The 24,638-nt window shown below is 34.2% G+C and overlaps 1 protein-coding gene across 1 annotated transcript in view; it reads right to left on the reverse strand.

The window, feature by feature from the left end:
- HCN1 (hyperpolarization activated cyclic nucleotide gated potassium channel 1) overlaps positions 1-24,638 on the reverse strand; it is a 365,548-nt gene that overhangs the window by 36,575 nt on the left and 304,335 nt on the right. Inside the window, exon 6 of the mRNA XM_060146056.1 lies at positions 12,364-12,604. Within this exon, the coding sequence (XP_060002039.1) occupies positions 12,364-12,604 (241 nt within the window). The remainder of the gene's footprint in view (positions 1-12,363; positions 12,605-24,638) is intronic.

A 24,638-nucleotide genomic window follows, 5' to 3' on the forward strand; every position in this document is an offset into this window, starting at 1 on the left:
TCCCTGGCGGCACAGTGGTTGAGAGCCTGCCTGCCGATGCAGGGGACACGGGTTTGTGCCCCGGTCCGGGAAGATCCCACATGCCGCGGAGCGGCTGGACCCGTGAGCCATGGCCGCTGAGCCTGCACGTCTGGAGCCTGTGCTCCGCAACAGGTGAGGCCACAACAGTGAGAGGCCTGCGTACCGCTAAAAAAAAAAAAAAAAAAGGGCCATGGATAGCTCTGAAGAGAAGATAAGGTGTACACATGTTTAAAGGTTATATCCTAGGGGAGCATTATGCCCTCTCCTAGGAAGCAGTGAGGTACAGTGGAGAAAACACAGGCTTTGGGTTCAGATTCATAGCTGAGTTTGGAACCTGGCTTTCTCCCTTTTCAGGTACATGGCCTTTGCCAGGTTAACGTCTCCGAGGCTCATTTCCCTCATATGTGAAAAGAGAATTATAAAAACTTTCCTCATAGGAGGGAACAGGAAGGAGACTTTTCCTACAAGCAAGACCCTCACTTCTTAAGCACCCCAAACTCATCATCCACCTGGCCTGAGCCATGAGGACCAATCTCATTAGGTTTTTTAATCTCCATTCTCCATCACTCTCAATAGGAAGCCTAGAACTCCTATGTAATCCCACATGCCTGAATGCTAATCCCCACCTGGCTGTATGGGCAAGGAGGATTTCCATATCCTTCTTCCTTGCTTTAATTTTCCAGGAAGCATTTATAACCATCTGGTAATGTGGTTTACTACTTCAGTAATTTCTAGGTTTCTTTATTACATTCTTGTTTCTAAAATGTAAGTATCCAGTAAAATATAAGCTCCATGACTGTGGACAATTTGGCCTATTGTGCTCAATGCTGTATCCCTAGGACCCATAAACCTGCCTAATGCACAGCAGGCAATTATCATATATTTATTTTCTTCCACTCTGTCTCCTAGAACATTACTTGGGACTCTCGGTGAGAACACTGAATACAATGATGCATGGGTTAATCTAACACATTCTATCTCCCACGTCCACAAAAAAAGGAAAAAAAAACCTTTCTGGGTTAACACATATGCATATATGTGCATATATACATATACATAATATACTATATATATATATCTGGATATATATGTATATCTAGAAATATAGTCTTATATTATTGTAGAAATAAATCAAGTTAGGAAGTTAGGTACAGAACACAAAACTCTGAATTTGATCTTTGAATGCCTCCTTATCTCAATATTTTGCTTGTCATTTAGTTGGGAGTGTGTTCTGTGCACTGATTATGTTTACTCAGTTGAGACACTTTAGAAGTTTGGAAAACATAACTCAGTTGATCCCAGGCTCTTCTGCTTAAAAGTACTGTGAACTTGCCATGCTCAGCTGACGCAAATGTAAAATTAGTGTACTACAAAAGTCTGCTCTATCAATTTCAAAATTTCATATTAGATATTTAAAGAGGTATAAATTGTAAACCCTAACATGCTAAATAAATACAAGTTGTTATTATTAGATTCTAACAGTCTTTACCTTCTTTGGTGTTTACATTGAACTAATATCCACTGTATGTGTAAAAGAACTGAAAGTAATACAGACCTTTTTTTTTTCCATTAACTGTCCATCAAAGGACAGGTCCACTAATAGCCATTTGAGGTCACCATAGTAAAAATATGAATGACACTAAAAGCACTGAACCCAAACAAAGTATTATTTTACAGAATTTCTTACTGAAGTGAGTTGGGTTGAATAAGTAGATATTTGACTAATAGGAATAAACTATAGAGGAAATACTTGTTAAATGGTTAAAATAAGGGATAACTTCATCAGTAATTTTATAAAGCTAAATTTAGAACTGATCATTTATGTCCTAAAAATTTAGAAGGAGGATGGAGAAAAAATATATTTTATATAGAATTACATTTTGGTATTTATAATTACATTTAGCAATGGAAGACAATCTCTCTCCCCTTTTAAAATAAATCTCATCTTTCTTACACATCATGTATTATCAATACAATTTATCTAACATCTTTGATATTCTGTAATTCTCCTATTCAAACATATTATATGTGTTTCTTTTCTCTCCACCATTCCATCCCCAAATGTTTCCATTTAAAATTTTTAAAAAGAATTTAAATAAAAGATAACTCATGTACTATACAATGAATCCAGATGGAAAGTGTAATCTATTTTTAAAAAGCAATATTGAATCACTATATTAAAAATGCAGTGGAATTTAACCAAAGCAGTATAGCCAGATTTACGTGTACTATAAATTGCAGTCATCAAACATGAAGAGTGGTTGAAAATAAATACACTAGTTTTTAAACTCAAGAAGCTAAAAGAAAAAAAGCAAAAACTAAAATGAAAGAATAGATTTAATACAGAAAAATATAGAAATTTCTGAAATAAAAAGCAAAAGTAAAAACTATTTCTTTGAAAAAACAAATATTTAATATAAGTAATTCTGAAAAAAAATTTTTAATAAAAAAGTACAATATTAGGATGAGAAAAGGCATAGAGATCCAGAGGAGATTAAACAAATAAGAAGGGACTTCTGGTTTTAGTTTCGACATGATTGGAAGATATCACTCCCTTCTTTCTGACAAGAAAAAGCTGTACAAACCTAAAAGCAATGACTTATCCTGGACCCATCAGAGACTCAGGTTTCAGAGCAAATGACCAACCAAATATCTGGAGAGACATGAATCTAGAGTGTCACAGCAGGTCTGTTCACTGGAGCAGAAGCCAGTGGAGCCATAAAGTGGGGCAATTACAAAAGATGTGACACATGCATAATTTAAATTCTATAAGGAGAAAAGAGACCAAAGCAGAATAAAATTTTGAAGTAATAATGGTTGAGAATTTTAAAAATTAATGACAAACGCAGATTCAGGAAGCTCAGACCAAAAAAAAAAGTACACCTAGGCTATCATATTCAAACTGCAAAAAACCAAAGAGAAAATTTTGAAAGAAGCCAGAGGAGGGAAAACATCTTACCTATGGAGGAACAAGGATAAAAATTACAGTGAACTTCTTGTAGGAAACCATACAAACCAAAGGTAAACAGAACAAAATATTAAAATGTTGAACATAAAAAACTCATCAAAGTAGAATTCTATGTTCAGCAAAATTATCCTTCAAAGTGAAGGAGAAAAAAATTTTCTCAGAAAAATAAAAACTAAGCTAATTCACTGTTAGCAGACCTGAACTGTAAGAAATGTTAAAAGATTTTCTTGAAGTGGGAGGAGATAATATAGATCAGGAACTTGGACCTAGAGAAAGAGAGTAAGGTTGAAGAAGGAATAAATGAAGGAAAAATAAAATATCTTATTGTTCTTTTCCTTAATTAATCTAAAATATAGTTGTTTGTTTAAAGTAATAATAGTAACAATAAATAAAATAAATTAAATGAAATTAATGAGAGCAATGCTCCAAGAGATAGGAGGGAAGAATTGCTAATACTTTAAGGTATCTGAATCACATGTGAAGTAGATAGATGGCTAAGATGGTGAATTTTATGTTTGAGTATTTTACCACACTCAAAAAAAAATTGAAAAAAAAGTAACTATCTATAAAAAGATATATCATGCTAATATTAACCAAAAGAAAGCTGGGGTAGTTATATTAGTTTCAGACAAAGCAGATTTCAGGACAAGGAATATGATCAGGAATAAGGCAGGGTATTACATAATGAAAAAGGGTCAATTTTCCAAGAAGATATAACAATCCTAAACATGTACGCACCCAACAATAGAATGTCAAAATACCTGAGGAAAAAATTGATAGAGCTGCAAGAGAAATAGACAAATTCCCTACTATAATTGGAGACCTCAACACCCTTCTTTTACTAATTAGTAGATCAAGCTGCTGAAAATCAGCAAGGATGTAGTTGGCCTGAGTGACACCATCAGTGAAACTGATCTAATTGACATTTATAGAATGCCATCCAGTAACAGCAGAATATATATTCTCCTTAAGTTCACATGGAATATTCATCAACAAACAGAGCTATAAAATTTATAATTTAGCAAATATAAAATAATGGGAATCATACAAAATAAATTCTCAGGCCACAGTAGAATTAAACTAGAAATTAACAACAGCAAAATAGCTGGAAAATTCCCAAATGTTTAGAACACTTTAATAGAATATAGGTTAGGGAAAAAGTCTCAATAGAAATTAAACAAATATTTTAAACTAGAGAAAATTAAAATATGACATTGAATTTGTAGGAGACAGGAAGAGCAATGCTTAGAGAAAATTTTATAGCATATAGCATTAAATACGTATATATTATGAAGAAAGATATTAAATCCATGATCTAAGCTTCCACCTTAGCAAAGTAGGGAAAGAAGAGCAATTTAAGCCTAAAGCAAAGAATAAGGAAATAACAATTAGAGCAGAAATCAATAAAATGAAAACAGAAAACAATTCAGAAAATCAATAAAAGCAAAATCTAGTTCTTTAAAAGGTTTTAAAATTTTTTCTAGGAAAGCTAGCTAAGAATAAAAGAGAACACACCAATTACCAACATCATAAATGAAAGAGTAATCATCACTACTGGTCCTGGGAACATTAAAAAGGATAATTAAGGAATACTGAAAACAACTCTACTCCTATAATTTGATAATTCAGATGAAATGGAGCAATTCCTAGAAAGTACAAACTAACAAAATTCACACAATGAGAAATAGATAACCTAAATAATCTTACATCTATTTTAAAAATTGAAAAAAATAATTAATAACCTTGCAGAAATTAAATCACCAGATGCAGATGTTTTCACCAGTACATTCTACCAAATATTTAAGGAAGCAACGATACCAATTCTCCATGACCTTTTCCAGAAAATAGAAGCAGAGGGAACACTTCCTATCCCATTCTCTTAGATGAGAATTATCCTAAAGCAAAAATCCATAAAAATACATTACAGGAAAGAAAAAGTACACAGCACTATCTCTCAGGAACACAGACATAAAAACTGTGATCAAAAATTTAGAAAATTTAATCCAATTATTTTTGCCTACTTTAATACATTTTTATACATTAAAATTATTTCAGGTGTGCAAGGCTGGTGCAATATTCAAAATCAAATTCAAATAATGTAACACACCACATCAATAGGTTAAAAAAGAAAAACCGTATGATATCAGAAATGACACAGAAAAAAATGATAAATATACAAAATCCATTCATGACTAAAAAAAGAAAGCTCTCAGAAAAGTAGGGGAGAACTTCCTCAATTTGAAAAGGAATAGCTGTAGAAAAAACAACACTTTCAAATAGCATCATACCTCATAGCAAGAAAGTAGATGCCTTACTCCAAAATCAAGGGGAAAAAATTCTCTAGGAAGACTAAGGATCAGGGAAAAAATCTTCTCTATTTCCACTCCAGTATAACGTAGTACTGGAAGTCCTCTCCAGTAAAATAAGAAAATAAAATAAAAGGTATATAGATTGGAAATAAAGAAATAAAACTCTGTTTGTAGATGGCATGATTGTAAATGAAGAAAATTTCAAATAAGTGACCTAAAAATCTCCTATAACTAAAAGCAAGTTAGGAAAGTCACTGCATAAAAAGTTAATATACAACTAAATTTCCTATATTACAGTGATTAACTATTGAAATAAAAAAAATTTCAAAACGAATACCATACTGTATGATTCTAATTATATGACATTTTGGACAAGAAAAAACTCGAGATAGTAAACAGATGAGTGGTTGCCATGAGTTTGGTACTAGGGGAAGGTTGAATAGCTAATAAATAGGTGATTTTTTGAGGGTGAGGAAACTATTCTGTATGATATTGTAATGGTGAATACAAGACAGTAAGAATTTTTCAAAACCTGTAAAACTTTACAACACGAAAAAGTAAATCTGATAGTATGGAAATTAAAAAAGAAATAATTTAGGTAGTCATGAGTTCTCAGGAACTATACTATACTAGAACTGAACAATTAAGTACTGAACAATTAAGAACTGAACAATTAAGTAAATGGATGGTGGACTGTGGGAACCTGATTTCTTAATTCTGAGGGGTGTACTACAGATAAACAAGGAAAGGAGGCTAGAATAATCTATGTGGTAATGGATTGGAGTTGGAAATATCAGTATGAACTCATATTTAGCTTAACTTAGAATCAGATGGCTACACATAGAAATATATATATATATATACACACACACACATGATATATATATATATATATATATACACACACGATAGATAGATAGATAGATGGTAGTACATACATATGTATCACTTTGATTTGTCAGCTGAGAGAACGTGGAAGTAATAATAATAACTCGGTAGTAATGAGTGCACCTAGTGTCCAGATCATGGTTTCTAAAACCATTCTCCAATGAAAGGAACCAGGAACCAAACCATTGGAAAAATGGCTGATTCTAAGACTAAGGAAATATATAAGATGAGCCTGGAGCATCACCTAGTGCTAGAAACTAAGATAAATCTCAAACCAAAACAAACAAAAAAACCAAATCCATAATAATGGGGTATTTCAGAGGGACACAGGGGCCAATAGAAAGAGGTCCAAATGGCCAAAGCTGAAATAATTTGAGCAAAACAATTAATAAAGTAGTATTGGATTATAACCCAAATTATAAAATAAATATCCTGGTGTTCATACTGATATAAAAAAAGGGGTGAATAGGGGCTTCCTTGGTGGCGCAGTGGTTGAGAGTCCGCCTGCCGATGCAGGGGATGCGGGTTCGTGCCCCAGTCTGGGAGGATCCCACATGCCGCAGAGCGGCTGGGCCCGTGAGCCATGGCCGCTGAGCCTGCGCATCCGGAGCCTGTACTCCGCAACGGGAGAGGCCACGGCAGTGAAAGGCCCGCGTACCGCAAAAAAAAAAAAAAAAAGGGGGGTGAATAAATAAATACATGCAGGAGAGTAAATAAATTGCCTGTTTAGAAAAATTTCAAATAATTTATGTACATACTCTGCCCTTTTGGAGCATTACTCCTCAATTCTTAGTCATGAACTGTGCAGACTGGCTACTTTCCAAACAGCAGAGTATGGAATGGGAGGGGGAAAAAAGAGTAACTTTACAGTGGAGAAGTCTGACAAACACTACCTCAACCTAGGTGATCAAGGTTAACATCAATAGTGGAAAGACATATTGATCGTATATACCATGGATATAATGTGAAGCGAAAGACACTTTATGTCTATGCTCTTGCTCATAGACAAGATCAAACTTACCCCAATCTAATCATGAGAAAATCACCTGGCAAATCCCAAATGAGGAACGTTCTATAAGATAACTTACCAGGGCTCCTCAAAACTGTCGAGTTCCTCAAAACCAAATAAAATCTTAGTAACTTTAAAAACTGAGAGCAAACTAGAGGACATTACTACTAAATGTAACAAGGAATTGTAGATGGGATACTGACAGAAAAAAGACATTGAGTAAAAGCCAAGAAAATTTGAATAAAGTGTATGCTTTACTAAGTATTTCTTAATAATACTGTATCAACATGGGTTCATTAATTGTGATAAATGTATTATAGTAATGGAAAATAATAATAGGGAAACTGGGTATTGGATAAATAGGAATTCTCTGTATAACCTCTGCAATAATTTTGTAAATCTAAAATTATTCTAAAATTAAAAATTAGGTCTATTGAAAATAAAAAATAAAAATCATATGTACAAACATATAATTGGAAAATTATTTGGAATCTTCTGGGAATTTTTGTTTTTTTACATGCTGATGTTTGGATCTCAACTTTACTCAATTCCATCAGAAACTCTAGGCTCAGGCATCAGGTTTTTTAAAAGCTTTTCAGTGTTATGAACAATGGATTTAGATGAACTGAACAATTACTCATAAAGAAATAGAAAACCTGATAATTCTAATGCCTATAGACAACAGAATCAGACAGAAGTGGTTTTACTTGTGAAACGTAATAAACCTTCACATAACAGGTAATGCCTAGATTATTTCAACTTCCTTAAAAAAGAGAATATATTTCCTCTAAGATCAGGAACAACATATTATTCAACATAGTTTTGGAAGTCCTAGCCACGGCCATCAGAGAAGAGAAAGAAATAAAAGGAATACAAATTGGAAAAGAAGAAGTAAAACTGTCACTGTTTGCAGATGACATGATACTATACACAGAAAATCCTAAAGATACCACCAGAAAACTACTAGAGCTAATCAATGAATCTGGTAAAGTTGCAGGATACAAAATTAATGCACAAAAATCTCTTGCATTCCTATACACTAATGATGAAAAATCTGAATGAGAAATTAAGGTAACCCTCCCATTTACCATTGCAACAAAAAGAATAAAATACCTAGGAAAAAACCTACTTAGGGAGACAAAAGACCTGTATGCAGAAAACTATAAGACACTGATGAAAGAAATTAAAGATGATACCAACAGATGGAGAGATATACCATGTTCTTGGTTTGGAAGAATCAATATTGTGAAAATGACTATACTACCCAAAGCAATCTACAGATTCAATGCAATCCCTATCAAATTACCAATAGCATTTTTTACAGAACTAGAACATTATTTTAAAAGTTTTCTTGCTCTCTCTAAGAAGTGAGGAAAACCTTACATCTAAAGTCATCTAGCTAGGGGATCACAAAAATAATCACTATAACAACATTACAGACCAATCTCACTTATAGATAGAGATGCTACAATGTGTTAAAGAAAGAATACATTATGACAAAGCAGTTTTTAATCCCCCAAATGATCTTATGGTTCAACACAAGGAATTCACTAATGAAACTGACCTTACTAATAGTTTAATCCATATAAATCCAGAGAAGCACATGTTCCAGTCTTTGTCATATTAGCAAATATAATTGTCTAGTAATTAAAGCTCCTTTGAATTCAAAAAACACATGTCAAATGTAGAAATATATTCTTAATGCATAATAACAACTTTCAGAAATTCCTTTCTAAACTTTCATATATTTGTCACACCTCCATTAATTGCCTCAAAAACCTTTTCCCCAAAACTACCTTCCCACAAAGCTGGACTATACTTTTATTTCTTACTATCAGCTTTTATTTATTTCCATCAGCTTTCAATTTCTCTTTTTTTCTTCATTCAAACACTAATTCTCTGTGCTTTCTAAAGTAGACTTTTTAAAGTTCTTAGCTTTTCCTAATTTTCTCTTTTTTTTCTTAGCATAATCTGCACAAAAGTGTAATAGGCTGATGAGGCAATGCAGAATCATGACAAAGAAGAAGAGGAAAGATGAAAACTTCAAAATTATTCTTAGTGAATGAGGAGAAAGTCAAAGAAGCTAATTATTTTGAGCTGATATGTTTACTCAGCTGCAATAGATTAATGGATAAGAACCTTATGGTCATTTTGATAAATTCCAAAAAAGCATTTGATAAAATTAAAACCTTTCCCAATAAATTTTTTTCAGCTGTTACTGAAGAAATCTTCTTAAACTCAGTGTGTTATTGTTGTTGTTATTATTATTTTAAAATCAAAATGAATTTATTGTTTGGTTCCCAATTCCTATTAATTTGATTTGAATACTTTCTATCATTATCAATTTTTAGGGGATCAGATATACTGGTTGTTTATTCTCTAATGAACAAACAAATAAGATATTATCTCTAGCCTGGATTTATTGAATCAGACTCTCTGATGGGTGAACAGCTTCTCTGGTGATTCTGATGCACACATTGTTTGCCATCTAATATCAGAAGGAAATAGGTAACTAACTACAGTGTTAATTTCAATATGAGATAGACTGAGACCAGGACCCTGGAAAGCTGTGAGAAGCTATGGAGACACAGGGCTGGGAACCATTAATTCTGACTGAGAAGGCTTCTACAGGCATACTATAAAGTCTGTGAAGAATGAATACAAAGTAATAAGAACCATTTCTTCTCACTCATGAGAAGAAAAAGAGTTTCACTTGAATTTCTCTTGTAGGATAAACCTGCAACTATTTGAAGGCAGATTTCCTGCCTTTTTTCTAAAGAAAACATTTCAGTTTCCGGCTATTGAGTAATAGTTAACTATTAAGCTTGCCAATGCCTGACACTGTGGTATTAATCACTGTCTTTCATGTTATAACAGAACTGGCACTAAGAAACATGAATAGTTGTTCGCCATCACTTCTTCTAACTTGTTCTAACAAGTTAAAATAGTAATAAAAATGTAGTGAAACTAAATAAAATATAGAATAGGGAAAACATTTTTACAATTTTGCAGTGTACAAAACCCAGTTAAGAAACACAAACTCTCTAATGCCTTAACGCAAAGGAGAGAGATTCAGATGAAATCAGCGATAATGAAAAACAGAATGATGAAAGAAAAATGAGAAAGAAAGTTAAAAAAGTAGTAACAATTTTGGAGAAAATAGTTACAGCATATCAAAAATACATTAGGGATGTTTCTGTAAATTGGTTTTAAAAAGACAAACAACACATTAGAAAAATATGCAAAAATAGAAAAATAAAATACAAATGATCCATATCTATGAAGAAATGCCTCAACATCACCATTAATAGTGGAAGTGCAAACTAAATACTAAGGGGATGCCAATTTGACTTATTAAGAGGATAAAAGTAAAAGATCAATGGGCAAAGCCATGTAGAAATGGGCAGTCTCATCAAAGAAATAATTTGATGTTTATTTCAATTTGAACATATGCATAGTCTTTGACCCAGTAATTCAACTCATAGGTAAGTTTTGTACATTTGCACAAATATAAATATATATCTTAGTATAGTAAAAAGTTGGAAACAATTCAAATTGTCAGAATTTTTAGCAAGGCAAATTGCCACTTGTGATGGTCAATTTTATGTGTCAACTTGACTGGCCATGGGGTGCCCAGAAAAATATTATTTGGGGTTTGTCTGTGAGGGTATTCCTAGGTGAGATTGGTATTTGAATCAGTGGACTCAGTAAAGTAGATTGGCCTCTCCAGGGTATGCAACCTCAAAATCCACTGGGGGTCTGAATAGAAAAAAAAGGAGGAAGGAGAAATATTTTTTTCCTGTCTCACTGCTTGAGCTAACGTCTCATCTCATCTTCTGCCCTCAGATTGGATTTACACTGTTGGTTCTCAGGCTTTTGGAATCAGACTGAATTAAACGACCAGTTTTCCTGTTTTTCAGTTTCAGATAGCAGATCATAACATTTGTCAACCTCCATATTCATGAGTCAATTTCTCACAATAAATCTCCTTTTGTGTATATATATCCTGTTGGTTTTGTTTCTCTAGAGAACACTGACTAATACACCACTCAACTAGAAGCTACATTTCCCAGCCTTCCTTATACTTAGAGGTACGTTTGTAACTAAATTCTGGCCAATCAGATGTGAATAGCAGTGATGTTGGCCATTCTGGGCACACATCTAAAGAGAAATTGCTCACTCTTCCCTTCCTCTGTCCCCTCCTCCCCATACTGTGGTCCAAATTGTGGAGAGAAACCAATTCCTCTCGTATAAATGAGGAAAACACTCTAGAGGATGGCAGACCAGCAAAATAAATGAAATCTGGGTACCTAAAAACTGTCTTGGGGAGAGCCATCTAACCCTCCTGGGACTTTTGTGTGAGAGAAAAATATGCTTTCGATCTGTTTAAGCCACTGTTATTTGGTTCCAGTTTAAGAGGATGAAAGGATACTCTAACTAATACAGTAGTAAATACACATGCACTGAATGTGTGACACTGAAATGTGAAAACATACCACTTAGCAGTGAAAAACTGTTGCTTGCCATATCAGTAAACAAAGGCTTTGCAGCCATCGAGCCATCACATTACAGCCGCTTACATTATGGTGAGCTCTGAGGGAACTCAGGATAGAAAAAGGATGCCCGCCACCTAGCAGTCAACTGCTGCAGCCATCCCAGATGGTGCACCCTGAGGAGACTCAGGATGAGAAAGCACAGGATACTGGCTCCAGATAGCTGAGGTGCACATCAAGGGAATAATTTCAGTGAGCCCAGACTCTTGCATTTTTCCATACATAGAAAAGCACTAAATTCCTTCACTTGAGATATCTGGTTTTCTTTAATTAACAGTAATCTTTCAATGTTCCTACTACCTGGTCTTTGTTACAAAACTCCTATATATACTGGCTTCTCCCTTACCTCTTTGGAACAGTCTCTCAGAGCTAACTGAGATGCTGTGTCCTGGACTTAAGTCCTCAGTTTTGTCTGCCAAATAAAACATAATTCTCAACTTTTAGGTTGTGCACTTTTTTCAGTTGACACGCTATAGACACTTTTATCAGAATTCAAATACAAGTCCATATTCAAACCCCAAAAATCAACATTCTGACATCTCCAAAATTCTGATAAAGATAAATATTGTGAGCAAATTAGACTTCATCTCAGTTATATTTTCTTTTTTTACTAACCTCCAAAGTAAGAGCCATCTGTCAGCTTCATTTCTTTACTGGATTTTGTGATGACACCAGCAACACCATGCTGAATGAAATACATTTTTTTACCCACAGCTCCTTCTCGTATGATATAATCTCCAGGTTGAAACACCTCAAATCTCAACTTGCTCAGCATGGCAGTCACAAAATTAGGATCCGCATTAGCAAAAAGAGGCATTGTAGCCACTAGTTTTCGGCAGTTGAAGTTGACTATCTCCTAAAGATGGCAAGAGTAAACAAATATTAAGAGAGAGATTAATCATATCAGGAAGAAAAACGTGCTGAAATTAAAATCTATACATAGCATAACACTGCAATTTAAATTAAAAACCAACAACACATAAATTCTAATAATCTAAGTATCTCTTCAAAACCAGGGATCATGTTTTATTATTGTGTTGAAATGTTGTATTCCCAGCACATAGAGTAGTATAGGCATATATTAGACATCAATAAATATGAATTAAATATATACAAGTTTACATTTTATAACTTCCCATTCATTTATTATTTTTTATATAAAATTAGAACGAAAATGTGGAAGAGTTTTAGTCTCCCTTTTATCTGTTTTTATGAAGAAAAGAAGCCACATCACTTCCTATTAGCCACGATGTTACCGCTTCTGTGGTCCACTGTGTTGAACAATCTAATTTGTACCTATTGACTAGAGTTCTGAAACCAGGGCCCAGCTGCCAACAAAATGCCAACAGTATTTTGATGTTTTTTCTTAATGTCATTCACGTTAAAGCAAGGAGACTGGATGTTCACATTACACAAAAGACACTCTAACTATAATCTCTAATTATAAATTCAATCTGTTTCTGGGTTAGATCAGAAAATTACTCTTTCCAAACCTCCTGGGTTTCCATTGGAAGTTTTGGACTGGACAGAGGCCATATTTTCCTTTTCCTAAATTGTTTGTTTGTTTTACTTCTGGGATCAGGCCAATTCTAAATTGGGAGATTTATATGTTTGATTTCATTCTGTGGATTCTAGTCCAGATTAGACATAGTGCTATCACTATGAACCAAAACAGGGATATGGGACCAACCAATTTTAATCCTGAAAGTTAGATATAGAACAGAATAAACAATGGGAATCTAAACTTTACCACAATGCCATTTCTCAGAAATATCTTCTCCAATGAGCCCCCAAAAGAACAGGGCTGGACCTGAATTTGTGAACTTGCTTAAGAGACACAGAAAATGAAGTCACCTCTGCTAAGAGAGGGGAAAAGGGCAAAAAGATTCAGAGGTATTAAAAGAGTCTGAGATCTGAATTCCTGCTTTGGTAAGAGAAACTTCTAGATTCCAAGACTGGGAAAGAAAGTTTCCTCAATCTTCTTCATAAAATAATCTGATATTATTCTAGGATAGTTGAAAATTTTCCAGCTGATGCAGAGGGCACAGAATTTTGGGTCCAACATGCAAAAGAAGATGTTTCATCCTCAACAATATGTTGTGAGTACAGCAGAGCGGAGAAGTCTCTCTAACAGTGGAGTTTCATGGAGACTGGTAAAATATTTAAAAATCAGCAGCTTTAGGGCTTCCCTGGTGGCGCAGTGGTTGGGAGTCCGCCTGCCGATGCAGGGGACGCGGGTTCGTGCCCCGGTCCGGGAAGATCCCACATGCCGCGGAGCGGCTAGGCCCGTGAGCCATGGCCGCTGAGCCTGCGCGTCCAGAGCCTGTGCTCTGCAACGGGAGAGGCCACAGCAGTGAGAGGCCCACATGCCGCCAAAACAAACAAACAAACAAACAAACAAAAAAACCAGCAGCTATAACCAGCAAGTGAACATAACAACAAAAAGAAGAGAAGGATATAACATATGGTACTTCGTGCAGCATCATCCAAGCCCTACAACGCACAGTTGACCCGATGGGTAGCTATATCTAGGGCAGTTTGTGGTCAATTTTAACTGGTGCTGAAGAGTTGTGGTGGGAGTGGGGGACTACAGTAAGTGCTCAATAAATATGCATACATGTATGAGTAGACCGAAGGAAGGAAAAAAGAAGAAAAGAAGGAAGGAAGAGGGCAAAAAGGGAAAGAAGGAAGATGGAATTTTGGCATTGGAAAAAAAGTGTTCACAAAGCCTAGTTTATATTCCTGTTGGGAAGTGGCTATTTAAAACTCTTAGAATGCTCTCTCAAGCCGATAGCTTGAGAAACAAGTCTTACATGTAATATAAAAATGTGTTTTTTACTATTCAGAATATTTCCATATAAAAACCACATGAGTGCTTCCCTGGTGGCGCAGTGGTTGAGAGTCCGCCTGCCAATGCAGGGAACACGGGTTTGTGCCCCGGTCTGGGAGGATCCCACATGCCGCGGAGTGGCTGGGCCCGTGAGCCATGGCTGCTGAGCCTGCGCGTCCGGAGCCTGTGCTCCGCAACGGGAGAGGCCACAGCAGTGAGAGGCCCGCGTACGGCAAAAAAAAAAAAAAAACAAAAAAAAAACACATGAAGATAAAAGGTGAACCATTCAAGGTACCCAAGGTAAGCACATGAGTTAAAAGAAGACAGAAATATGTCATTAAAATGATCAGATTTGTTGTTTCAAAGTTAATGATTTCATGTGTAAAATGACATAGAAGGATCCTGTGTAGGAAATTGAAAATAAATCATGTTGCAGAGAAAATAAGAGTTTTCAAACAAAAAAATAATCTTTTCATCTATGTTTTTTTTGATTTGAACTATACAAATTTTTCTCTTCATTGTTTTCTTACCTTTTATTTTAGAAAATAATTTTACAAACAATTAAACTGTCTTTATTTATATGAACAATTCTTTTTCTATGATGCATCACATACCCAGGTGCACCTTGGAACTGCCTTGATTATATCACTGCGAAGATAATTTCGTATTATTGTTAACTTGAAGGAATCCATTCTTTTTTTTGTCCTTGTTGAACTTTTACCTCCACGTGAATACTTTCTGATTTAAACTGTAAATTCTAACAAATATTTGACAGAAGAAGATGTGATGGGACAGAAAGTTATTTGCATTTAAAGGCTCTCCCTTGTCCCATGAAATCTGCTTGCTTTGAGGGTGCATAGTTTAATGGAAACAATCAAGTGAGCCTCGAAGTTAAGCAAAACTTTTAAAAGCTCTTCTCCATCAATCACATTTCTTTATAGCACATTTTCTTAGGGAGAACATATTTAGCTAAGTTATTAATATCTCTCTATTAGTAAAACAAGACTTTTAAAGCTCTTCCTCCATCAATCCCAGGTCCTTATAGCACACTGACTTAAATAAAACACACAGTTAAGTTATTAATATCTCTACTCTCCGTCCAGATTCTTTATGGCAGTTGTTACAATGAGCTTTTTTAGTGATACGTCTGGCCTGAGTTAGGAGTGTTGTCTATATGAAATAAGTTGAGGAATGTTCACTCCCTAAGGGAATCAGACATGTGACCATGACCTTAATAATAAAGTACTCCCAATTACCAGGTTTACTTCATAACTTAAAAATAGACAGTTATTTCTCTCCTGAAGCATCTTATCATACCAGAAAGTATGGCAGTGTTAGAAAACAAATAAGCAAACAAGCAAAAACACTAACAAAAAACCCTCACAATGAAAAGGATATTTCAAAGAGGCCAACTGGAAGAGCTACCCGACTAATGCTGTAACAATTGGAGTAACAAAACAAGTAATTTAATATTGGCTTAACCCCAAAGCATAAGATAAATATGAGGCTATACTTATATAAATAAATGATTGAGTAAATTAAAAAGTAAGGGAAAACAGATAAATCTCCTATTCAAATTCCAAATAAATCAACTTTTACCTATTAAAAACAGCATAATACAACAATAAAACAACAACAAAGAAGAACCCTGCGTTTGATCTTACTCTGACATAATGTCAGTTTATTTAAGATGCGAAATTCTTTTTCAGCAGTCCTTCCCATTATTTTGCTAAAGTACGACAGGATTATTCACATTCATTGTTCGGTCACAGTGCAGAGAGTATCTTTGTAAACTATAACATACATATAGTAAAGTACACAAAATTTCAACATACACAGATCCTTTGTGAATTTTTCATATATGTGAACCTATATAACCTCCCGGATCCACATACAGAACAGATTTCAAAAGGCTTCCTTTTTTCCTTTCCAGTCAAACCCAGAGGTTCTAGCTCTTCTGCCTTCTATCACTATAAGCAGTTTTACTTGTACTTGAAATTCCCATAAATGGCACCACACACTGCAGAGTCTTTTGAGCCTTCCTTCTTTTGCTCATCATTCTGTCAGTATGATTCATCCATGTTGTTGTGTGGTTGCAGTTCTTTCTTTTTATATTTCAGGCTGTATTTCATTTTAGGACTATACCACAGTTTATTTCTCCATTCTACTCTTCTTGACATTTGGGTTGTTTCCAGTTTTAGGCTAATAAAATAAGCCTGTTAGGAATATTCTTGAAGTGCCTTATGCACTGATTTCTCTTGCATATTTACCTTATGTTGGAATTGCTGGGTAATAGGATAAGCATATATTTAACTTTGGTATATACTGCCAAAATTTTTCTAAAATAATTGTATTATTTTTCTCATATACCAGCAGTATATAAAGTTCCAATTGTCCTACATCCTTGGAAAATTTTGATGCTACCACTCTTTTTTTAATTTTAGCCATTAGTAGATATGTAGAGATACCTTACTTAAACTTTTTTTCTCATTGTGGTTTTATTTTATATTCCCCCAATGATTAACGTTGTTATGCACATTTTCATAGGCTTATTGGTCAGATGAATATCCTGTTTGGTGAAGTGTCCAGTCAATAGTTTTCCCTGCTTTTTCTATTTGAAGGAGTCCTTTTTATATTCTTGACATGAGCTCTTTGTTGGGATATGCATTGCAAATATATTCTCCTCATCTGTGGCTTGCCTTTTCGTTCTCAATGGTATTTTTATTGTTATTGTTTTGCTGGTAATTTGATTTCTAGTTTGTTTAACTTTATGACAATAAGAAAAAAATGGGATTTGATATATTTAAATTGCTTCAAGAAGGATTTGTGTTAACCATAAATCTGTGCTTCGGAATCATGCATATTCTGAAACCCTGGGAAACTTTAAGCAACATCTTCTTTGTTATTAAAAAGAATAGCAATATTTTAACGTTCCTTCCAGCACTACAATTCTTTATTGATAACTTAAGTATCATTGTGGAAAGTTCCACTTTGTGAAACATTTAGTTCTCCTCCTTTCTACATTATTTTATTCCACACAGTATAGTTCTAAAAAGTTTTAAGCGTGGTCACTATAAATATAATTATCATCATTACAATAATGAATCATAATCTTAACAAAACAGCACTGCTGTTACATTGCTAAATTCCTACACCCAACACACTCTGTATTTTTAGACTCTGCGGAGCACACAAGCACTTCCTTCTAAGAACTTAAATCACACAGACATTCAAATGGCATCCAATGTTCAGACTTCCATGTTAACTTCAGAAACAAGCAAACACATATGGTCAGATCTATATCGAATGACACTTTATGACCTAGAATATCTTATAAAACGGTGCTGCTGGTGTTGTCCTAGTTTTTTTTCAGTTCTGTAGCCTGGAGTAGTTAGAATCAAAACAGAGTCACTGGATATGCTAGGGATTTCTTTAAGGTAGAAATAATTTTAAGAATGAACACAATAAAAAGGAGACAATATTTATTGAATTCTTGTTGGTTCCAGGTATTGCTTTAAATAAAGCTCTACAAGTATTAATTTATTTTATCCTCACAAAATCTTATGCCTTAGGTATTATTACTACCCCACTTTATGGAAGATATTGAGTAATATGCCAAAGACCACACACTTGCAAGAAGAGCTATGGTTTGTTGGTCCAGCTCCCTAACGTAGGGTTTTGACGGATTCTAAGAAGTCATCTTAACTTTGCACATATCTAAAATCGCTACAAACCTGAAGATTCTGATGTTAACCATAAATTTGTTCTTTCAAACTTTACACATTTTCAGAACCTGACACGTGAGGTGGCAAACCGATAGCTACACACTTGGCTGTTTTTATTTCCCCACAGCAATTATTTTTAGAGATCTGAATATTACGGTCTTTACATTGGCATCCATGCTCCAGGTTGCCACAGTTTTTAAAACGTGCTACTTCATACAATTAGGCTATCTGACTGGCTTCATAAATCAGTAGCATCTGAGATCTTTGAACCATAAAGCAAGGGAATGCAAGACGAGAAAGAGAGACCAGTATTTGATGTTGTTGTTTGTGCGGGTATGTCTTATGTTACGGGGACAGGGTCAATGTGTGCCCTTTACTTCTCCCTTTTAAGAAACGTTTCTTCAATGATATCTCTGCTTCTCCCTGCATAGCCCCCAAAGAACATTGTCATTTAATTTGACAAGTTAAAGATGGGATGTGGAAGGAAAAAGAAAGGGAACAAGATTTAGTGAGCACCCATTTTAAGCAAGTACTTTACATATTATGTCTCACTTATTCCTGGAGGAGAACAACCAAAGAATAAACTTGAATTTGGTTTTATTTCCCCACGTATACAAAAGAACGAAGATAGTGGAGCTTAGAGAGAGGAAATACATTGCCCAAGCCTCAGAGCTTGAATACATCTAGAGAAACTCATCATTCTATTTGACTTCCAAACCATTGCTCATTCAACCCTATCATGGGACCTCCCTATTACCTGGATCAAAGTCACAAAAGCTTAGCACTAAAATTAACCTACGCCCTTATGTTTTGCAATTTCTTGTGCTTTGGAATGAAAATAAAGTCACTTTTAGTATTTCATAAATTTTTAAATCTAGAACTTTCCCCATTTCAGACAAATATCTATTTACCTTTTTGCTTCAATACATTTCTAAGAATATTTACATTTTTAACTAATTGGAATGCCACATTTTATGCAGTGTACATATTTTCAGGGCAGATTATTACATGGTAATATATTTACTGTTATGGAATTCTTCAAAAACACAAAATTCTAGTTAAAAAATATATAAAAGGATCTCATTTGTGTTTATTATATGAGACCCAATTGTTATGAAAATACATCTGCTTGAAAAATAGTCAAAAATTATTTTGAAAACTTTTATTTTGAAAACTAAAAACTAATTAGTTTCAAAAAAACTAATTATTTTGAAAACTAAACTAAACTACGTACTAATTTACTTTTATCTTCAATTATCAACATTCATTTATATGTCTGGTAAATAAGAAGCATCTCCTCTGTACCAGAAGTTAGGTAAGACGTAACTATGGAAGAAAACAAGTGATATCTTGAAGCATGACGAAATGATTTGGAGTGATATTGATAAATAAATGGAGCTTTCACAGGATTTTCAAAGGAGCCATTATCAGCAAGAGGGTAAGTACCACTGGTCTAAATGTAGTACAATGACTGTGATGATGCTGATAGCTAATATTTATTGAACGCTTTGTGTTTTTGCCTTTAATTATAACAACAACCCAATGAAATAGCTATACTATTAACCCAGCAGTATAGATGAGCCAAAGCAGTTTCAAAGAGGTTGTCATATCACAAAAATCACAGAGCAGGTAGGAAGTGAGCCCAATACTTAAAAGCAGATAGTCTGTTCCTAGAACGACATTGTTTAACATGGTAGCCATTAGCCACATGGAGTTATTGACCACTAGTAAACCTTTAATTGATTTAATTTTAACCATTTAGGTTTAAAGTTAAAAGCTGATAACTCAGTTATTAGAAAATGTTAAATTGTTTGGAAAAACTTGCATAGGTGAATATGCTTTTCAACTGTAAATTTTATGAAATCTATATACACATCAAGCAGTTCTAAAAAAAATTAACATTCCAGTCTAAATGTTCTGTCAGAATAGCCTTCGTCAAAAAGTCTACAGATAATAAATAATGCAGAGGGTGTGGAGAAAAAGGAACCCTCCTACACCGTTGGTGGGAATGTAAATTGGTACAGCCACTATGGAGAACAGTATGAAGGTTCCTTAAAAAACTAAAAATAGAGCTACCATATGATCCAGCAATCCCACTCCTGGGCATATATCTGGAGAAAACTATAATTCGAAAAGACACATGCACCTCAGTGTTCACTGCAGCACTATTTTACAATAGCCAAGATATGGAAGCAACCAAGATGTCCATTGACAGATTAACTGATAAAGAAGATGTGGTGTACACACACACACACACACACACACACACACACACACACACACACACATACACAATGAAATGGGAAAGGGAGGGGAAGGAATAAATTAGGAGTTTGGGATTAACATGACACATTACTATATATAAAATAGATAATCAACAAGCTCCTACTGTATAGCACAGGGAACTATACTCAGTATTATGTAGTAATCTATAAGGGAAAAGAATCTGAAAAAGAATATATACATCTTTATATTTATATATGTATAACTGAACAACTGTGCTGTACACCTGAAATGAACACAACATTGTAAAGTAACTATACTTCAATTAAAAAATACACCAGATTCTGAAGACTTAATATAAAAAATGAATGTAAACTATCGCATTAATGATGTTTTTATATTGATTACATGTTGAAATTATATGTTGAATATATTTAGTTAAAATTTATCATACTTAATTTCACATATTTTTTAATTTTTAAAATGTAATTACTAGAAAATTTAAAATCACACATGCAATGTGATTCACATTGCATTTATACTGGACAGAGAGTACTACTGCAAAAGAAACATGATGCAATATGTGAGGGGATATGGAAAGTAGAATGCAGTTTTGGATTTTTTAAAAATCTTCATGTTAAAGATATTATTTATTGAAGAATCCAACAAAACAAACATAAGGTATAATTTTTTGATATTTATTTATACTTTGAAGAGAGAGGTGAAACAGAATGTGAAACTTTCATAGAAGACTAAAATGAGGTTTAGTTTGACTCTTGGAAAGATTAGATTTAGATACTAAGACTTCTAAGAAGAGTAGATCAACATCTGGAAATTGCAACCAGTTTTTTAAGTAATCTCACTGAAAAGCTCTAAGGAAGTCATCTGCAATCATTACCTTTAAGACCACTACATGAAGTTTGTGAGGCAATAAATAAATAAAATAAAAAATCCATATCAGCTTCTGAACAGTCCTTAGTGTCCTAGGAGAGGGCACGTCTGAAATGACTGCTGGAGTGTCCAACACAGAGCGGGCTGCATAGAAAATGCCCAGAGTGGGGTAAAGTTTGTCTTTGTGGGTATGATGTAGAACCATTCTTGGGAAATAACAGAACATACTTAGGATTAGACTGTGGGACCTCGCCCTTATCATGGCTCTCAGGATGACAGTGTCAATAAGGGGGAAAAAAATGGCTTTGATGACTTGCCAAAGATGGCATTCTCCTCCCTGGATGTATTTATGATATTTTTCTAAGTTATAGTTTGCCAGGCTCCCATCCAGATCCAGAGAATCTGAATCTAAATCTTCAGGGGATATGAAAAAAACCTCTGTTTTTAAAAACACATTTCAAGTCATAAGCAGTCAGATGTGGAAACCACGGTTCCTAAAATAAAGAAGTATCTGAAAATTTACATCTAGCTGAGGAAGGAAGATATATATGTATACATTCAGTATAAGATAATTGTAAAAAAGTAAAATAAACATGGGTTAGACTCTCTCTCTCTCTTTTTTTCTCCAGTGTGCGAGTGTGTGTGTGTGTGTGTGTGTGTGTGTGTGTGTGTGTGTGTATCTGAGCTCAGTCCCTGATACCAAAACTAATTCACTCAGGGCCTGTAGAAAGTAACTCATACCCTTCAATTCTTAATCTTTTCGCCTGTAAAATGGAGATAACACTAGCAACTCTGTCATAGATAATTGTGATGATTAAATTAAATAACACAAGGAAAGCATTTAAGTTCACTAAATGTTATCTATTATTTACCATTATAAGTACAGTTGTATTATAAACCAATATCTGTTAATATCAAATGAATGGTAAAGACTACATATTCTACAAAATTCAAAGAAATAAGACTTCAGGGTAATTTGGTAAGAAAATATTAAGTCAGATTTTTTAAAAAAGACTGAGTGGGGAACTGGTTATTAAAGCCCAAAGTCAAGGTAGGTGCAGGGGTTCAGAAGTTAAAAATGACAAGATAGTGTTAGGGCATAGTCAGTGAAATTCCGTTTTGGCCAAACTCAAGGAATAAAATATAAGATTGTTATAATGACACAGCCCTAATGATAAAATAAATTTGGAAGGTGAATTGTAAATTAAATGCACATTCTATTTTTTTAAAGGAAGCACATGGGGGAAATTTAAAAAAAAATTCCCTCAGCGTTTCCAACTGGCTTATATTGATCTGGTGGTTTGTCTTCTAACTTGCAAGATAGTTGCATATATCAGTAAATTAGCCCATACAAATCTTAACGCTTGAAAATGTTTTAAACATTTTTCCAAACATTGACTAACAAGTTAGGTACCTGCTTCAATTTCTTAAACTCAAAGCATTTCCCTTGAGTTCTGTGTTCCCATTAGGGAGAATTTATGTTGAGCTGTTTCTCTAGTTGGGATAATGTCTTATCTTTTTTAAAGAAAACATTTAACTCTCTTTATAACTCCTAAGTAATTTGAATATAAAAAATGTGTAATAAAATTCAAAAGTAAGAAATACTTACCTTTAATATTTATTTTAGAGAAGTTAAAGGAGTTAGAGATAAGATAGTGAAGACTGATGAATTAATATAGTGTGCCTCAATTTTAGTTTATTGTAGTTTTCCATCTCATTAAACAAGAAAGAGTAATCAATTTTTGTATTCACAAATTGTATTTTTAAAAATCTTTAAAAACAAAATGAATATACACACATCCCTTGAAATATATAAAAGAAAAAAATCTCTACATTTTCATCACCTTAATGAAAGTAATTTAATATGTTTATGTATTCTTTTAATATAATCTCTTATTCACCTTAACATAGTTGTAATCATAATACACATTCAATATTTGTTTCTTTTCCCCCCCACGTTTATAACATAAAATATTTTCTATTTTGATATATGATCCTCATTGCCATTCTTTTTAATGGCCACACAATATTCCATCTTGTGTTAATCATAGTTATATTAAGAAAAATCCAATAGAGACAGAGAGAAAAATAGTCTGAAATGGCCTCTTAAATATTGGCAAGCTTTAATATTTTTCGCGATTTCTTATTTTGAAACTCAGCTGTAGCATTAGTTGCTAGATTCATAGTCTCTTCAAATTATGAGTTAAAAGGTAATTAGCCTAAAATCTCTGCATCTAGAAATGGCAAATTATGATTAAGTGGCTTAAGTGAAATCTGCCTGCTTGTGAAGGACAGACCAAAACAGGATGGATTTTGAGAGATACAGATTCAAAAATTTAAATGTTTTCTGTAGTTACAGCTATCACATCCATCTAATTTGGTTTTGAGATATTAAATCACATTTAAACTTTACAATATGAATGCAAATGAAGCTTGAAATTAATTTGGTCTTAGCATACTCCTACTGTTTTGCCTTCCTAGAATACAGGAACATGTTACTCTGTTAGGTATCACGCAGGATGTCAGCAGATGACATGAAATTCTCTTAGCATTCACTAAATTTGATTGTACATGAAAGGAAAGATGTAGAAACAGACCAAAAAAGCCTAAATCAAAAAATGTATATTGACAATGACAGTGTTCATTAGTGACTTAGTATCTCTGCCCCACTTTGGAATCCCAGGTTTGAAGCTCACTTAGGATTTGTGTAAACACCAGCAGAGGGGCTTCCCTGGTGGCGCAGTGGTTGAGAGTCCGCCTGCCGATGTAGGGAACCCAGGTTCGTGCCCTGGTCCGGGAAGATCCCACATGCCGCGGAGCGGCTGGGCCCATGAGCCATGGCCGCTGAGCCTGTGCGTCCGGAGCCTGTGCTCCGCAGCGGGAGAGGCCACAACAGTGAGAGGCCCACATACCGCAAAACAAACAAACAAACAAACAAACAAAAACCACCAGCAGAGTGCAGCTCCAGTGGCCTGCAAACTGTAAACAAGGTGTAAGAGTGATTTGCAGAATAGGAACGAAGCCTACTTGACAGGGTATAAACAGATTAATTTGAACTGTCAAATACAGCAAATATATCAAACAGCTAAACTAAAAAAATATTATTAAAACAGGACCAGCAGATAGTACAGTGAGTTAGAAGACAATTCTGAGAGGTGATTTGGAGAATTTGATAAAAATCTGTATTTGAAATTTTATAATAGAATCCACATAAATTCCTT

Source organism: Lagenorhynchus albirostris, chromosome 3, assembly GCF_949774975.1.
Source record: "Lagenorhynchus albirostris chromosome 3, mLagAlb1.1, whole genome shotgun sequence".
NCBI classification, from domain to species: domain Eukaryota; kingdom Metazoa; phylum Chordata; class Mammalia; order Artiodactyla; family Delphinidae; genus Lagenorhynchus; species Lagenorhynchus albirostris.